This window comes from Apus apus, chromosome 1 (genome assembly GCF_020740795.1).
Source record: "Apus apus isolate bApuApu2 chromosome 1, bApuApu2.pri.cur, whole genome shotgun sequence".
In the NCBI taxonomy this organism is placed as follows: Eukaryota; Metazoa; Chordata; class Aves; order Apodiformes; family Apodidae; genus Apus; species Apus apus.
The window spans coordinates 61,158,085-61,175,282 of NC_067282.1; the positions used below are offsets into that span (position 1 = coordinate 61,158,085).

Sequence of the window (17,198 nt, forward strand, 5' to 3'; positions counted from 1 at the left end):
CACCTGGAAATGAAGCACTCTGTGAAAGTGCAATGTCGATAAGACACCAGACATGTAGTTTTAGCTAACCCAGTAGGTAAGTCAGGCTCTGGCTCACAGTTTCCACTCACGCATCTTTCCGACGCCAGTCTCAGCAAGCTGTACTGTTCACAAGGCTGAGGATGAGCATGCTGGAGCTGTGGTGCCTGCAGGAGTGACTGGAAGGTGTGACTGGGAGTTGCAAGGGCACCATAACAACTGTCAGGGTTTTGAACATTTGCGATATCACAATGCTGCCTGCAAGAGCTCTCAGCAGGGTGGTGGGAATCACCCCTACAGCAGCACAGCTATGGCAGGAAGAGGCAGAGGCAGGAGCCGGGTGGGAGGAGGTACAGGAATATAAAGGACACAGAGAAGATGAGGGGGGACCAGAGAAGCAGGAGTGAGCCCTCAGGAGGTGTGAGTTAGTGCCCACCTCAGTACTACTTAGGATTAAGACAGTTGTCTGCAGCAGGTCTGAGACCTGAATTAATCCATTGCTGAGTCTTGCTTGTTTTTATTTTGTGTTAACACACAATTAATTTTCTTGCTGACACGTCTACGGCATACTCAGATACAGATCTAATACTCAGCTGGCTCACCCTGCTCCTTAACTTGTTCAGAGAGGTGGTTGTAGTGACTTTAGCTGAGGAGACTTTGCTTCTGACAAAAGCAGAATTTGAAAGCCTGAGGGAGGTCAGAACGTGGAGCTCTGCACACAAACAAAAAAGGCAAAGCTATTTCTTTGAACTTCTCAAGGGATATTAAGTTTAGGTGCTTTAATATGCTGGCTTTCTGATCTCTGTCAACAATAATTAGATTTCAAATTAAGTGCTGAAAAGCAACTATAGCAAAAGTTGGAGAAACAAAACAGTACTTTTCTGTTTTCAGCTGATAGACTTTCCTGATAGTGCATGTGTTCCCACCCCACATTGAGATGTATGTGAGGTAGTATTTCAAGAAAATCTCTGATCATTTTCTTGCCACTAGTTTTTACATCTGTTTCAGAAAAAAAGCCTTTTCAAAGGAGTTACATCTGTGAGCCAGTTTTCCAAAGAGACAAACCTCTTTCTCTTTTCAGAACCAATATATCTTGTAAATAGGTTATGTCCATCAGAAAATGCCCACTGGACATTTTGTGTAAAGGTAGTGGTTATTATTATGTACACCAAAAAAAAGGTACTGATACCTACTCTGTTCTGTTCAAACATCTTGTGCCTCATCTACTTTTTCATGCAAAGCAAACATCCTGGGAGTAACTGGCATTAGTGCAGATTTTGATCAATGCTGCTGAATGCTGATAGATTCCATATCACATATGAAGCTAATTAAAGCAGCTTGTTTACATAAAGAAAGAAAAACATTAAAACTCTTTAGATCTCCTGAGACTACCTTTGATGTTCCTGCACAAATAAATAGGTTTTACTGAAGTGCAGGGGAAGTGCACACAATGTAAAGGCAATTGTTGTAATTATCAAGGTATTATTTCTCCCTTGAACTCAAGCTTCAGAAAAAGTCAAAAGCACTTATTTTTTTCAATGATTGCTTTTTATGAGCTCATATTTCACCTAGTTCAGGGAAAAATAATTAATTCTGATGTAAAAATGGTAATAATGGAACAAATCAGCAATCATCCTTGTCTTGTTTAGTGTCTTCAAAATTATTAAAACTGAAAAGACCTAATACTAGCTTTTCAGTTGTAAATGTGCACTGGTTTTTGTAGTGTGATCTAACATCACATTTCAGAAACAGACAAGGAAGATTTGAAGAATAACCAGTATAGGTTGACACTGACACTTTTATGAGCTCAAGCATGGCTCTTCTTTAGGTGTCTGCATTCTTTTCAAAATATAACAGCCTCTAATTAGTTGCTAAGATCAAGCAGCTTACTTTTTGAGAGCATCTTCCTGCTATCTTATGCCTAACTCTTAGACCTCTGTAACGTGGTGCCCTTTGGCATCTTGTTCTCTCCTAAGGTTCTAAGAGGAGCCTTGATTTAGACTAGGATCTGGAGTTTTAGATATCTACGTGTGGTAAGAAGAATCCCATGTTAGATGACAATTATATTTCTCTACTGTAATATTGAGGAGATTACAAAATATATAATACTTTAACGCTACCCAGTTTTAAGTTTAGGGCAAAGCCTTTTGTGCTACAAACATTGGGCAGTCTTGAGTATTAGCAGCCTTTTTTGTCAGGAATCAGCTTTGTGACAACTTTTTAATTATTTTTGTGAAGAATTTTGAATGAGGTCTATCCATGAGAGGTTGAGAAATCTGTGTTATTCCTTGTAATGGAGGAGAACATTCAGCATATTCATGGGTAGAAGTGAAAGAAAGGAGTAAATAATAAATAAACACAGAGAGGTCTTCCTTTTTCTTCATCCCTCCTCTCCTCCTTCGTCTAGCTTACCAACTCCTTCTCCTCTTGCTTGCCCCTGCCAAAAACTTTCCACTGGATTAGTGAGTTAAAAGGTTCATAGCCAAGTGAGCATCAGACATAACAAAAGTAACAGGTGTGGCTGCATGATTGGGAGTAGAGGGAATTCTGTGAGAGAAGGGAACAGGACTCATCCCTTTTGCTGGGAATAAAGAATTATATCAAGTCACTGTGCCATAAAACCATCGTCTAAGTGCTGTCAGTGAGTTAATGCCTGAAGTTAGATAGTATACATTTCCCCACGTTGTCTCGAGGACTTAGAAGTTCAGGGACTCAAAGACTATGAGAATTACCAAAGGAATTGTGGAGGGATGTTTCAGTTATTCTCTGCCTCATTCCTTATGGATCAGCATTTCATGTTGTATAACTACAGGACTATGCTGCAGCTAACCCAGTAGTTCTTTCCCTGTCATACAACCCTATGCTGGTCTGTTGGTTTTACAAGTTCCAGGTTGTACCTACCCCAGGTTCCTCAGCTTGTGACCCAACACAGCATTAGCTCAGACTCAGATAAGAAACCACCTTGTTTTCACTGTTACCACTGGTAGAAAGAATTGGAAAAGTTGTTACAAAGGGAAAAATTTAGGAAAGAGGCTTTGGCTTCTATTTGGAGAGCTTTCCTGGCAGCCAAAATGGCTTCAGTTTGCTTCTGGAAGCTTAAACTCTATAAAACCAGAAGGGAAATACATAAATACACACACACAGACACATATACATATGCATTAATAAAATGCATGCACCAGCACTGCTTCTTTTGGACAGTTCAGTGTTTAAAGGCTGACACTTTTATTTTGAGCCAAAGAATCAAACCACCAATTCAGTTTAAATTGTCCATCTTACTAAGTAGAAGTCTTTCAGGATATGATTCCTTTAGGATGGGGGCTTGGAAACAGCATGCAAAATTAAGTGTCTAGTAGGACACTTTTTAATTGCCAGTTTGTTTTCTTGTGCTGTTTATGTAAAGAAAACATTACTGTCACAGAGCTGAGAACAAAAGTAAACTTTATGAGCCATGAAATGTGTTTGTGGAACAATAAAGAAATCAATTACTCTTCATAGCAAGCAGTGGCAGGGGATACAATGTCTTGGTAAGGAATCTGGGATAAATAATCATGTGTGCAAGGTGGAGAAGGTGAGGTGGAGTTTGGCCTATGAAAACCACAGGTGATTTCCATCCACTTTTTGAAGAATGAGATTAAATTAAAGGTATGGGTGTCCCTGTTGGCCAAATACAGTCTTCCAGGCACTGCAGATACTTTACTATATGAAAACTCATAATTGAACTGTAATGCATTTCTGATAAAGAGTGTGTGTGTTTCTTGGGAAACCAATGTAGTCTCTGTAAAGTGAAAGAGGATTTGTAATGATACCAACAGACTTTTGTGTAAAAGAAGTTCCTGCTGCTAGAATGGTGTCAGCTGTAGTAGTCTTGGTCTAGATTGATTCCACCATTTTTTACCAGGAAGCATAAACTTTTATGACACATGGCATACTATTTATTTCTGGTTTTATTGTTCTCATACTGCTGTGAACAGCTGCCTCTGCTTAAGTGATGACATGAGCTTGTTCCATTTTAATCAATAAAAGAGCATCGATGAAAGGAAGTATGTGATGGATTCTTCTAATGTCAGCACTAATGATCAGTGAATCTAAATTTATGTTTCACTTTTGTCCCCTTCCTTTTAAAGCTGTATTTAGTTTTGCTTCCTCACTGTATTTTTTATCCTTAAATCTGTAATCTCTCTTTACCATTCTTAGGTAAGTGCTTTTGTGCAAGGGACAATTCTTACCTGCTTGAAGTGCTTACTGGACTAAGGCTTACTTAGGCTGGTTCTAAAACAATTAGCATTTTTCCAGCTGTGAAATCCAGCCGAATTTTTGTTCTTTGCACAGCATTGCTCTATCTTCATCAAACCTCAGGCATCCTTCTCTCCTTCCACATCACTCCACTCCCTCCCTTGCAAGTCCCAGGCAAGTGATTGAAGGAAAGTACTGAAGTGAAGACAAAGCCTATAACAGAGCAGCCAACATCAAAGGCATGAAAAAATATTGACAAGATGTTGGTATTGGTGCATAGATACTTCCTCATCTGGGCTCCCTCTGTAGTTAGTGAAAAAAAAGACAAATACCATCAGAAGATAATTCATCCTGTTCTACAGTGGGTGTAAAAGGTAGCTGGAAGTGTCTGGCTCTTCATTGACTACAGAGGAGCACAGATAACCCACCTGAGACAAATGCCTACGTTTGAAATAGCTGGAGTTATATATGATGAAATCTACATCTTAGGAGAATTTTCTTAGCAGCTTCACCACCTACAAAATGCCACTCTTGGTACTGCTCAGCAGCACGGATAGGAACTACCGCTTCACTTTGGACGAAGCACCGCAACATTCCCCTTTCCAGAAACACCCTGTTCTTCAACAGAGCAGAGCCTAACTGGTTCCCAAATGCAGGCCCAGCTGCTTTGTGAAGGTGTGCTCTTCCTGTTTTTTGTATCCCCTCCAAGCCCATACCTATATCCGTAGAAATCAATCAAGTCATGAGGATATAACACCAAATGCTCCAGATATTTCGGTCACAAAAGTAATCTGGAATCAGTTCATGTGATTTTTCATCAAATACAGCGAGATACTCCTGTGAAATAAAAAGCTAAAACCATACAGATGTAAAAAGATGAAACTGAATGAATGAGCATTTTGCCAAGAGACAGCTCTTAAAACAAGTTAGTAATTTGGGCATGCCAGCTCTGGTTCTGAAAGTGACTTTGGAACAGGGAGACAAGGATTTGCAAAGCCAGAAGATGACTGGGGAGCAGCGTTGCCCGTAAAATCCCACTGTGCCTGAACTGCCCTGGGAAGCCTCAGAGCCCCTCTAGCTGCCAGTAAGAAGCTGAAACAGGGCAAAAAGGTTTGACCATGTAGTCAGCACCCTATTTAATAGGCTGAAATGAAAGCAGAGCAGCTATTTAAACAATTATCCTTAAAAGCAGCTAACACATGGGTGTGGCAAAGCCCATGTATTGCATCTGCTCAAACTAGAGAGGGTCAGTCATTAGGATGGTTGTACTAGCACAGAGAAGGGAAAATATACAGCAGTGCTGTTAGAACAAGCTGAGTGAAGCTGAGATGCACTGCTGCTGGAAGGAAATCAGTAACTGTGGTAATGGTTACTGGGACATGAACAGGGGGTCCTCGGATGCTGCAGGGGCTTACAAGAGCACCCATAATAAAACTAACCCTTCCCCTGAAAATTTTTTTAAAAAATAAATACTATTTTTCTTTTGGGTTTTTCTTCTAGGTAGGAAAATGTGAACCAAATACAGTTCAACCCTTCTTCCAACATTGTTTTGTTAACATCTGCTGAACTCCAATAGTTGGAACTCTAAGACTCCTAAACTCCCCAAAGTCATCTGTGGTGACCTTTCAAGAGAGTCTAGACAAGCATTTACTTGTCAGTGAATGAATTATCTTTAATTTAATATGTGCTCATTTACACATATATCAAATCCATTCTTTGATTGCAATGTAATGGTGACTCCAGTTTTGAAGTCTAAGTGCACAGAAACTGCTTTATATAGGTTGTTTCATTTGGTAATTAGTCATTCTAGTAAAGATTTGCTTGTAAAGCAATTTGAAATAATTTCCTGGCTGGTTTAGATCTGGTTTTTTAGCTGATATTAGATTATGAGACAAGAAAGAATACATTAATCAGGTAACTCTTCTCAATAACTTTGTTTCATGTTTCATAATGGCTATTGATCTAATTCCTGCCATTCTTTCATTGCTTGAAGATAAAAATACAGGAAAAGACATCTTTATTCCATATAGCATCTTTCACAGAAACTGTATCTTCAAATGCTTTAGCAAGTTAGGAGCAAAGATAAGATAAATTACAGAAGAGTAGTGCTAAGTGGGTTGATATATAGTAAGGATTAATGCTCAAGAGAGCATTTCTTAGAGGGTGAAATCACCTGGGACGTCTACACTAGGGAACTCTCAGAATTAACATATATGGTTTTTATTTGGACAGTACAACGTAAAGGCAGAATGTTTCCATGCCGTTTTTCTAGATAACTGGAGTTGCAAAAGAGCTGAATCACTGTACTTAACACCTGTGAGAATGGCACAGCTGATCCTGGCTGGCAGGGGTTAGGAGGACAGAAGACATGCTCTGTGGCTGGAGAAGCTTTGTGAGGAGCTCGACAACAAGGGTACTAATGAGCAGTTTTGAACCATGGGCTTTCATGTCCTGAAGAGAAGTGGAACGCAAAGATGGCTGTGTGAGCCACCTCCTGTTGTGGGATTTAGCACACATATCACACCACCTTGGGCAGGTGTCGATGTGATCAGGTACTAGTTTCCCCCATCTCCATAACTAACTGTTGCAGCAAATGGGGTGAATAAAGTTCCCACTAACTCAAGAAGCTTGTTTATTTGACCCGTAAAGAAACAGTCCATGTCCTAAAGATCTCTGTGTGTGCCTTGAGGAGCTGGAGTAAACAGACTCAGGACCTGTGCTGCCTTTCTTGTCTTACTCAACTGTGCTGCACAAGCCCTTTGGGGCTGGGGAAGAGCTGGGACCATTAAGTCACTCTGTTCTGCACTTCCTGTCCAGGGTCCCTTTCCTGTGGTCCCTTGCCCCTGTGAATACCCCAATTGATGAATTTTCTGCAAAAGCTGAGCATCAACACCACTGGAAGAGAAGAAGAGAAAGCAGAATGCATTAGCTGTGTCTACATATTATATAAATTAACTGTGAGTGTCTAAGGCATAACAAAAGATCCTGTGATTTCTGCCTTTCCCCTTTCTGCCCTTCAGGATGTTGGGCATGAAAAATAGAGACGTTTTCTGAATGAAAATGCCACCTGTATTTTGGAAGTGGATTTTTATCTTCTTTTTTCTTCTTGACATAAAAATGGATACCTCCCATGTGGTTTCTGTATTCTTTCCCTACATTTGTTTATCTCATTAATTTTGCCTTTTTATGCACATGAGATTTCTTAAATTTCTCATGGGACCTCTCCCCTGCCTTTGTTACACCAGCTGGCCTTTTTATGTTGCTATTTTTCCTAATTATACCTGACACAATACTGGAAAACAGCAGACTTCTTCACAGGCAGTAAAGCAAAAGTCTTTGTGACCACAAACAGCAAGATCGCCTCAGTCCTTATAATTTATTCATTCTGGCTAAAACCTAGCTTTTACTTTGATAATCCCTATGAGCACAAATTGCATTAAATAGGTGAGACGACCTGGTATTTGCTGCCAGCACTTCTATCTCCTTCCCCACCAGGAGTACTGCGTCCACTTCTGCGGTCCCCAACACAAAAATGACATGATGCTGTTGGAGTGAGTCCAGAGAAGGGCCACAAAAATGATCAGAGGGCTGGAGCACCTCTCCTATGAAGACAGGCTGAGAAAATTGAGGGTGCTAAGCCGGGAGAAGAGAAGGCTCCAGGGAGACCTTATAGCAGCCTTCCATTACATTAAGAGGCTACAGGAAAGATGTGGAGGGACTTTTTACAAGGGCTTGTAGTGAAAGGATGAGGGCAGATGGTTTTGAACTGGAAGAGTGTAAATTTAGGTTAGATATTAAGAATAAATTCTTCCCTCTAAGGGTGGTGAGACACTGACACAGGTTGCCCAGGGTAGTTGTGGCTGCCCCCTCCCTGGAAGTGTTGGGTGGGCTCTGAGCAAAGCCAGGTTGGATGGGGCTCTGAGCATCCTGATCTAGTGGGAAGTGTCCCTGCTCATTTAGGACAGGGTTGGAAATAGATGATCTTTAAGGTCCCTTACAACCCAAACTGTTTTATGATTTTGCCTTGGCCACATGTTCTCAACCCTCTCATTTGCACTGGGTCTAGTGTTTGTCTTTCCTTACATTTGTCTGACTTCACTCTTTTGAGGGAAGAAATGGTTTTCTGCCAAGTGAGTGAATTGCCTTGGCTTGCTGTGCATTTGGGCAAGCACAGGAGCTGCTGCTATGCAGAGCTGGACTCCTTTGGGAGAGAGATCAGGAGAGAGGGCTGGACATCAGGTAGCCAAACTAAGGACAGGAGAGCAAGATGCCATTTCAGATGACAGTGAGCAGTCATGTAGGCTCAGCTCTATGCCCTGGGGTGCTATTAACAACAGCAAGAGGGAAGAAAATCTGAATCAAAAAGATCTGTGTTGTTGCTGGTAATAATCGACAACGTATAACTGGACTTGCTGAATTCAGACTGATGATACTGTGGAAAGGCTGTATGTCTCTAGCTTGATCACTTGATCTAAGCACAAGACTTGGTCTAAACACCTGACACCATAATTTGTACAGTGTCTCTGTCTGAAGGCCTTCCTGGTAATATAGGGATCTGCTGGGGCATTGGCTACATGATGAGGTACATTACAGTCAGAAGCAAGTGACATGTTAATGCATGGGCCCTCAGCCCCACTTCCTTGTCTTTAAGAGCTGTACCAAATCTGGTGCTTTTAACAACAAGAAACATGTTGGGTTTATTGTTCTTCATCTGTAAGCCTGTCTAGGAAATAGTTCTTCAGGCATAGGCTGAGCAGTCATAGAAGTCTTTCATGATGACAAATTTGTCTTTTTATAACTAGTGCTACAGCTGGAATTGGCATTAGTGAATAACAAAGATAACATAATCCTATCTCCTGTGGTGTGACAGCAGAGCCTCAAGTACAGCAGTGCTCTTACTGAAGAACCAGCCTTTGGAGAGAGTAAGTTGGCAGGCCATGAGCTGTGAAGCACATTACTTGGTGTAGTGAAAAACCTCCTAATCAGCACAGTTGTGAAAACCAGTGTAGTAGGAGCCTTGCCTCAGCTTAATTTTCATCACAGCGGCAAAACTTCTGTCCTGAGGGCAGGGGAAAAAGTGGCCATTCTGGGAGGGGCTACACAGGAGAGGACTTCCCAAATTAGAGAAAATGAACACACAATTAAAAGTACTTTTATACCACCCCACCTCACAAGACAGGCAGTGTTTAGCTAATAGCAGTATCTGAAATGCAATGCAATGAGTATAACTGTCTTAATTTTGTGGGTTATTAATCTATGGCACTGCTGAGGTGCCATGGTAACAGATGCAGCTCCTGGTTGAGATTGCAAAAGGTGTGGGAAGTCATTCTCTGTTTTGAATTTGTGACATAGTTTTTGTAAACTTATGCTCTTACATATTCATCCTCGTACTGAAAAAATGCAGTGGATTTATGTAAGCCTATATTACGTTCAGAGCTTGGAGACATAGGGAAATCAAACCAGTAGAAAGGTCCACAGATTTAAACTGTATTTTGGGGAATGTAATGTTAGGAGCAATCTGCAACAAACTGCACCAAGCATTTGTTTTCCAAATATATTTGCTTGAAGCTGTGTGGAGATAAAAAGGGCTTTTCAAACCTGTGGTATTACATTTACATAGCTTTTTGCAAAGCATTTACTTTCCAGAGTGAGAGGTATTGGATGACAGTGTTTCTCAATTTACATTGATGAGGGTAATTGTGATTCTTCCTCTGTCTGGAAAAAAATCCCAGAGAGATTTGATGAACAGCCCAATGCTTGGAGACATTGGAGGCTGTGCAATGCAAAAGTAGCCATTTATCATGAGCAAAGTGAGTCTGCTAGAGATAATGTAACTTACGTCTGATACTGAGGTGATTTTGCAAACAAAAATTGATGCATTTTCCAAAGTCTCAGATCTACTAAATCTAAATTGAGAGAATGAGGCATCTCACACAGCATCTGGTGCTAGAAGTGACTGTCACTTATCTGAGCAGTTGTGCTTTCTGACTGAAGGCAGGTAAGGGCTAATTTAGAGCCATGAGGAAGCCAGGTGTATGTGAGAATGGAGACCTGGAGTCTAGGGAGCCTCACAGGGGTGTTTTACGGAGGTGTTGGAAGCAGCCAGTGAGGTGCCAGTCTGTAGCAAGTGGGTGCTTATGCTGGGGAGCAATGTGATTTTGTGTCCACTGGCAAATATTGGCTGCATGTCTCCCTGTGTCACACAGTGGGGAGACGGTGCCAGCAGCTTGTGGGTCAGCACACAGGTTGCTTGGGGACATGAGACATAGTGATTACGTGAGAATGCGGCCACATCAGACTCCCCGTTGGTTCTGGTCTGTGGCCAGCTCTGAGCTCCAAAACCATACCTTGGAATCACTGTGGGACACTGTTGGTTGCCAGGTGCATTTCTGGGAGATGAACAGTGTCAGTGACCAGCTCCTGTGGCCACAGGGTGTCCCCTGGCTCTGTTGCCTTCACTGGGCTGTATTTGACAAGAGGGTGACAGTGCAGCCGGTGGTGCTGTAAGCCTTCTGAGGGGCAAGAGGTTGTCTAAGACAGGTGTATTCTGCAATTAAATGCATGCCTTTTCTGAAAGAGGGCAGCATGCAAGAATTCAGAAGCCCAGCCTTTCACTCTTGTTATTTTGAGCTTTGTGGGGTTTATTTGCATTTTTGAGTGTTATCATATTTCTGTGACATGACTGAAGATAGATGACAGCTCTTCAGTTAATAATATGTGCAGAAGTCCCTCATTCCAAATACTATTTTGCTCTCCCTTCTGCTAAAACACCTCTTAAACAACTGGCTTTTGAGTTTGATTTTTAGGCCTTCATGGCACATTTTTCACTGTTTAATAACTGGCTTGTAAATAACCAAATTATTGTATTCTGTACCAGAACCAGGAGTAAATGTGTTCAGATAATAACAGCTGTAGAGAATGGCTGCAGAGCAATGAAACAGCAAGAGCAAAACTGTTTCTGGAACAAGTGCTAAAATATGTTGTTATAAATAATGAATAGCTTTCCTGACAAAACATACTGCTATTAAAAATAGAGATGAGATGAGGTGATGGATAAATATTTTTTTAGAAGTGCTATTTCTTTTACCTATCAACAAAAATTCTCTATGTTTAACTGAACTGTGCTGCTTTGCTTTCATGACAGTGCTAGGCTTGTGAGCTCACAGCTCCAACAATCACCTACCATTCAGGAAAATAAGCTTTTGAATTTACAACAGCTCTTGATTTGGCTGTCTTGGTTGCAATTTTTAGAAATAATTGATTTTGTACTTAGTTTATGTGTTTCTCACATTCTCAATAAGCAATGGAAGGTCTGAGAGATAATATAAATCTGTAATTTTATTTTAAGTAATTGTGTTCCTCTTGTCTTACTTCTTTTTTTATTGTTCTAATACGTATAGAAGTCAATTTAAGTCATAAGAACCCCCAAGTGTAACATTCTGCCACTTTGGCATTGTAATAAATAATACCTCAGTCAAGAAACAGTCTTCTTCATTTCAAAGGGACCATTCACTGAAGCAGTTGCTAGTGGGCATGGATAATATAAACAGATTCTGGCTGACAATCTTTCACTTGCACACAACTCCTCGAGTAGGTAGATGTTCACCAATATGCCTGAGTGCAAAGAGAACTCCATAGCTCCTGTCTATACAACAATTTATGATGCACCTTTATATGCAGTCTCTTATAGATAGATGGAGACTGAAAAGCCAGGATACTCATTAGGTGATTTAAGATATCTCCATGAGTGGAAAATGTTGGTTTGGGCATTGTAGATCATCAATAAGTTGATCGTGTGTGAAATGAAAAGCCACCTTGAGGTCAGCTTCCAGTAAATTCATCCTGAGCTCAAGCAATTTGGAAACACCTGGCTAAGTCCACTAATTATTTGATTGACTGCTATGACTTGAAAAACAAGATAGAGCTATCAGCCAATAATGACTTAATCTGAACTTTTAAACACTGCTGCTTTTTTAAATAAAAAGAGAAGGGTCTGCAGAAATGAGGTTGCCACAGGGCAACACAGCTCACTGGTTTGCAGTGATAATAGCACTCTACAAGGAGCCCACAGCCTTCTTGATCTCATGAGTTGCATGCCAAGGTCTTTAGGCACCTATATTTTCAAGGTATGACCCACCATACTGGGGAGTTGAGGGATAGTGGATGGGCAATGCAGCCAGTGGTGCTTTCTTGGGGTTTCTGTCTCCTCATGGCAGGATGGAGCTGGCTGCAGAGGGGGTGTCACAGGTTCCCAAGAGCAGCCAGTGCCATCAGCTTCAGTCACTCAGTGTGCTCCTCTCCTCCCCATGCTGAGGATTCCAATTACACAGCAATCCCTGTGGCAGTGCTGGCTTGCCTCTGATTGTAGGACCTAAGAGCCATGAGCTGATGAGAGATTAAAAGAGTGTATCAGGAAGCCTTTGAAAGCTGTTTTTCTTCTGCTTTTTAAGTTGTACTTTATGCTGATTGCCTGAGAGCTCTTATTTCCAAATGTTTGATATTGCTCTGACTTGTGTGTCCAGTGCTATGGGCTTATAAGGCTGTAATTTTTCACCTGCCCAGGGAAGTCACCAATGCTGACACTATTGACATTGTGCTGTTCTTAACCTTACATAAGCTGAAGAGTCCATTTGTCAGGTGGGTTTTTGATGCCTTACAAATTTTACACATGTGAAAACAGTATTTAGGTAATGCAGATATGAATTTTGTATAGACAAAAGGGATATATAAACTGTATGGATATAATTTTGGTAATTATATCTGAACATTCCTAAAATACATGTTGTGAAGGAGCAATTAATGGTAAATAACAAAAAGGTTCAAAATTCTTAACTGGAATCTTGGTCTGTGTATTCTGTCAATTAAGGATGCAGTTCTGGTAGTTTCCAAGGGAATTTTTTAATCTGTTGCAGTTATTAACTATAACTTAATAGTGATGTAAATTAAAATTAAGCTATCATGTTTCCAGGGTTTCTCTTGTGACTCCACATCAGAAGTGCCAGAGATGTGAGAAATGTATGTTAAATTATGTTAAAAACATAGCCAGAGACTGCACATTAGGTTCACCTTATATCCTACAGGTACCCACTCATGCAAACTCAAGGTGCAGAGTCCTCAAAGTCACAAAACCCTCTAATCCGAGCAAGGAAGGAGTAGCAGCATCTCTCCCTCATCTGATGGTATTGGGGCTAATAAGCCCAAGGGGAGCACCTTGCCAGGTATACAGAGGGTTTCTCCTTCAGGGCTCAATCTCACTTCACTCACAGCATTGCATCTTTCAGACATGCCCTCAGGACAAACCAATGCCGACTCAGGAGTGTGTGCTAACAGCACGACTGGTCTCTGATGGAGACGCCTGCCGGTGCCTTTCCGACTCCTACTGCTCTCTCGAGAGCAAGTTGGGCAGTGAGCTTGCCATGTCTGGAATTGTGCTAGCCCTGGAGCTGCTGCTGGAGCTGCAGATGCAGTCACCCTCGAAGATAAAGTGAGCATGAGCAGCAGGGGCTCAGCACACCCACACAGCCTCCTTCCCTGAGCCCACTCTCCAACCACCACTTCTGCTAGAGCAGTGCTCTTAACACTGCGCCGTATGCTGTCCTGGTGACAGAGGATTAATAGTACTTAATGAACCAAGCACCTTGGGAGGAAGAATGAGGTCTGAGGCTGTGGCTGCTAGGCTATCAACAACAGTGTGGTGCCTGTGCTGCAGCTGGGACGTGTACTGAGCTCTGCTGTGCCCACTCTGAGACTGAGAGGCAGCCTGGGAGGCCCAGCAAGGGCAGGGGCTGAGGCAGCACACCCCGGCCCTTTCAGAGGCACCAGTCCTATGAGTCTCTGATTTTGTTGTAGTATAAGGTATCATAAGCTATTTGGGATGATAAAAGCTTTCACAGGCTAGTTATTAACTTCCTACCATGTCTTTACCTGTATGTGAGAGCTACTACCACTGTAGTAAAGCTCTAGAGACGGATGTGAGCCAACAGGAACACAGCTTTTTGCCACGCTCCTTATGGCCACCAGTGCTGTTTTATTAAATAAGTTGATTTAGAAGAAATCACCGCTGAATTTAATAACTCTTGCAGCTGACCTATTTTTCTCTGGAAAGATTTTAAGCTTTCCTAGTAGACTTAATGGCATGTCAACTCAGCATCAAGAATTCCTGCCTTTTTTCTACTGCATGACTGGGTGCCCGCCACGCTGATCTGAAGTGAATTACAGCAGGGGGAAACATTGTTTAAGAATACTAGAAAAATTAGTGCAACTGGTTTACTTTAAGAGTTCTGTTGAAAACATTACTCAATGTGTTTCTCTTTTCTCAGTTAGTAGCCTCCATCGTGTTTATCAGCTTTGGCGTGGTAGCAGCATTCTGCTGTGCAATAGTTGATGGAGTGTTTGCAGCACGACACATAGTAAGTACAACGATTTTCTGTCACCTTTCTTTTTTGATTACTTATGTCTTTTCTAGCAGGAAAGCATTTTCTTTTTGGCATATGTCTAGCAGTATATTATTATATATATATTTTTAAATAGTCCTCCTTTTATAGTCCCCCTTATTGGAGAAATGTTGTTTGGCAAAAAATCGACAGGAAAGCCTGTCATGCCAATATCCAGAGATGGTGCCAACTGCTTATTCATCTCTCAGGGAGTTCCAAGTACAGAGGTGATGCAAAATGACGTAATGACAGGCATGCAATAATACAATCCTGCTTAGGAAAGGCGAGACATCTTAGCCACCAGCAGCATTTATTTCCTGTTGCACAAAGGCTTTGTGGGCACAGTCAGGATTTGGAGTGCACCAGACTGTGATGAGCATCAGCAGTCCCCATGGGATCTTTAGAGAGAAATGAATTGCAACAGCACAAAGGGAACATTTTCTTGGAGCAAAGTCAGCAGAGGAAGTGGCAGGCTTTGGTTAGAGGTGGTGTGAATGCGGAACCTCTTGAGTGACAAACAACCCAAAATTTACCATCTGCTTGCCATCAAAGGGTGGGTATTTCCAGCATGTCTTCAAAACCTAGTCCTCCTGCTTCCCCCAAACCTGTTGCCATCTCTGCTTCAAAATAACATCTGTAAGCATTCCTAGCCCTGCAGTGGCAGCAGTGTTACTAGTATTTCATTACTATCTATCAGTGCCTAGCAGTCTTTCTCCTGACATTCTTGTGTAAGCACTAGACAACTTAGAACAAAGGGGGTTTGGGTTTGTTGGTGTTTTTGTTTTTTTTTTTTTCCTCACAGAGTTTAAATTAAAAGATTAGCAAAAAGGAGCAATAGAAGAAGAAGACAGGCTGGGTTGTGGGGGTCATTTGAATATGCCAGTTTACATGTTAGATATGTGTTGTTTGCTGTTCTTTTTTTTTGTGACAGCATACCTAAAAATCTATCTAAACCTAAACTTTTTATTGAGCTTTGGTTTCCAAAAGTATCAGGAAATAATTAGTTATATGTTTTAATAGACACTAGAATTCAGATATAGTGTGCTGCATAATACAGCAAGTTAAAGGGCATGTGATCCCCTCACTGCTATGAGATATCATGGGCCTGTTCATCATTCTCCTTATGTTCATCGAGGGGCAGCATAACACCACTGGCATTAGTAGAACCACACTTGAATTTTCTCTTAGCAAATGCATCAGAATAATTAGGCTTTGGATCATTTGGAGCATAAAGCTGTAAGCTGATTTCTTTTTACTGTTATTGAAGAGGACTTTAAAACAAATGTGGGCTTCAGAACTTTACATGCATTGCACAGGGAAGGAGTCATCTACTGATATAAAAAAATGAGTTGTGCAATGTGAGCATGAATAAACACGCTGGATTGTAATCGTGGTCTGTGCTGCACAGAGCCTGCATGATGCTGCAGTGGCCTGGTTTTACTTGGATTCACTGTCCTGTTGCTCTGGATGACTACTGGTAGAACTTTTCTCTGACTAGGGTAAGCCCAGGGAGCCTTTCCGTGGGAGCTGCTTGAAAGAGAAGGGAAGTAGATTCCTGTTTAGGTTTCCTGCTCATGAAAATTCAGTGGTTGTGCCCCAGAAAACCATTGTCACTTGTTCAGATATTGGACCTGTCTCCTAATTTCACAGGAACTAAACTTATTTTGGTCCCGCTTTGATGTGATCATTAGGAAGTGCTCAAGTGGCACTTGTACAGTCTTACACCTTGTAGCTGCAACACAACTGTGCAGCCACAGCCCCCCACTGCTGAGGCTAAACATGGCATTGCCTTCTCTGAGGCAAGTTCCTCTGTCAGAGGGCAGTGTACATGCTCAGCTTCAAACACAGAGACATCACCCCGTTATCTTTCTAGATTATTCAGTTTGCTCTCTTTTGGCTTTCAGTTCCATTCTCATATGTTACTTAGCTATTTTAGAAACAACACTGCTTGCTATCTAAATCGAACAACAATATCAAAACAGAGTATTATTATATCCTTACATCTGGAGAAACAACATTTCCTATGTAACATCTGGACTTCAGGTTCCTCTCCTCATATTGTAGCACAGATCGCTGCATGACATCACTTGCTGCCATAGCTTGCCCTTGAGGTGTTGTTATGGACTCAAAGTGATTCAGTTTGTTGCGGCACTCTCCAGGGACAAAGCAGGCCAATGAGTTGTAGGGGAGCACCAAGGCACAGAGTCATTACACTCACCTAAGAAGAAAGCATCTTACAATCTTGGGTCCAGTTCTGTACCTGGTTAAGTCAGTGACTGGTTATGACTGTGCAGAGCTGCAGGCTGGAAGGGTCTGGTCACTGTCCAGCCATGGTGGTGGAGCACCAGAGATTTGCAACCCAGTGGCAAGAACCTGCTTCAGTCACAGCATGAAACACTTCATGGAATCTGTTTCCAGCTGTGCACATTTGGGCCCAGTTTTGTTTATCACCTCTGTCTCTTCTGGTCTCTTTCATTTATTTCAGACCAAAAGAATACTTAGTAATGCCAC

General features: G+C 41.6%; 1 protein-coding gene across 2 annotated transcripts in view; it reads left to right on the forward strand.

The window, feature by feature from the left end:
- The window catches only part of TMEM255B (transmembrane protein 255B), a 72,220-nt gene that overhangs the window by 15,382 nt on the left and 39,640 nt on the right, over positions 1–17,198 (forward strand). For both annotated transcript variants that reach the window (XM_051633336.1, XM_051633344.1), the window contains exon 4: positions 14,574–14,663. In XM_051633336.1, the coding sequence (XP_051489296.1) occupies positions 14,574–14,663 (90 nt within the window). The remainder of the gene's footprint in view (positions 1–14,573; positions 14,664–17,198) is intronic.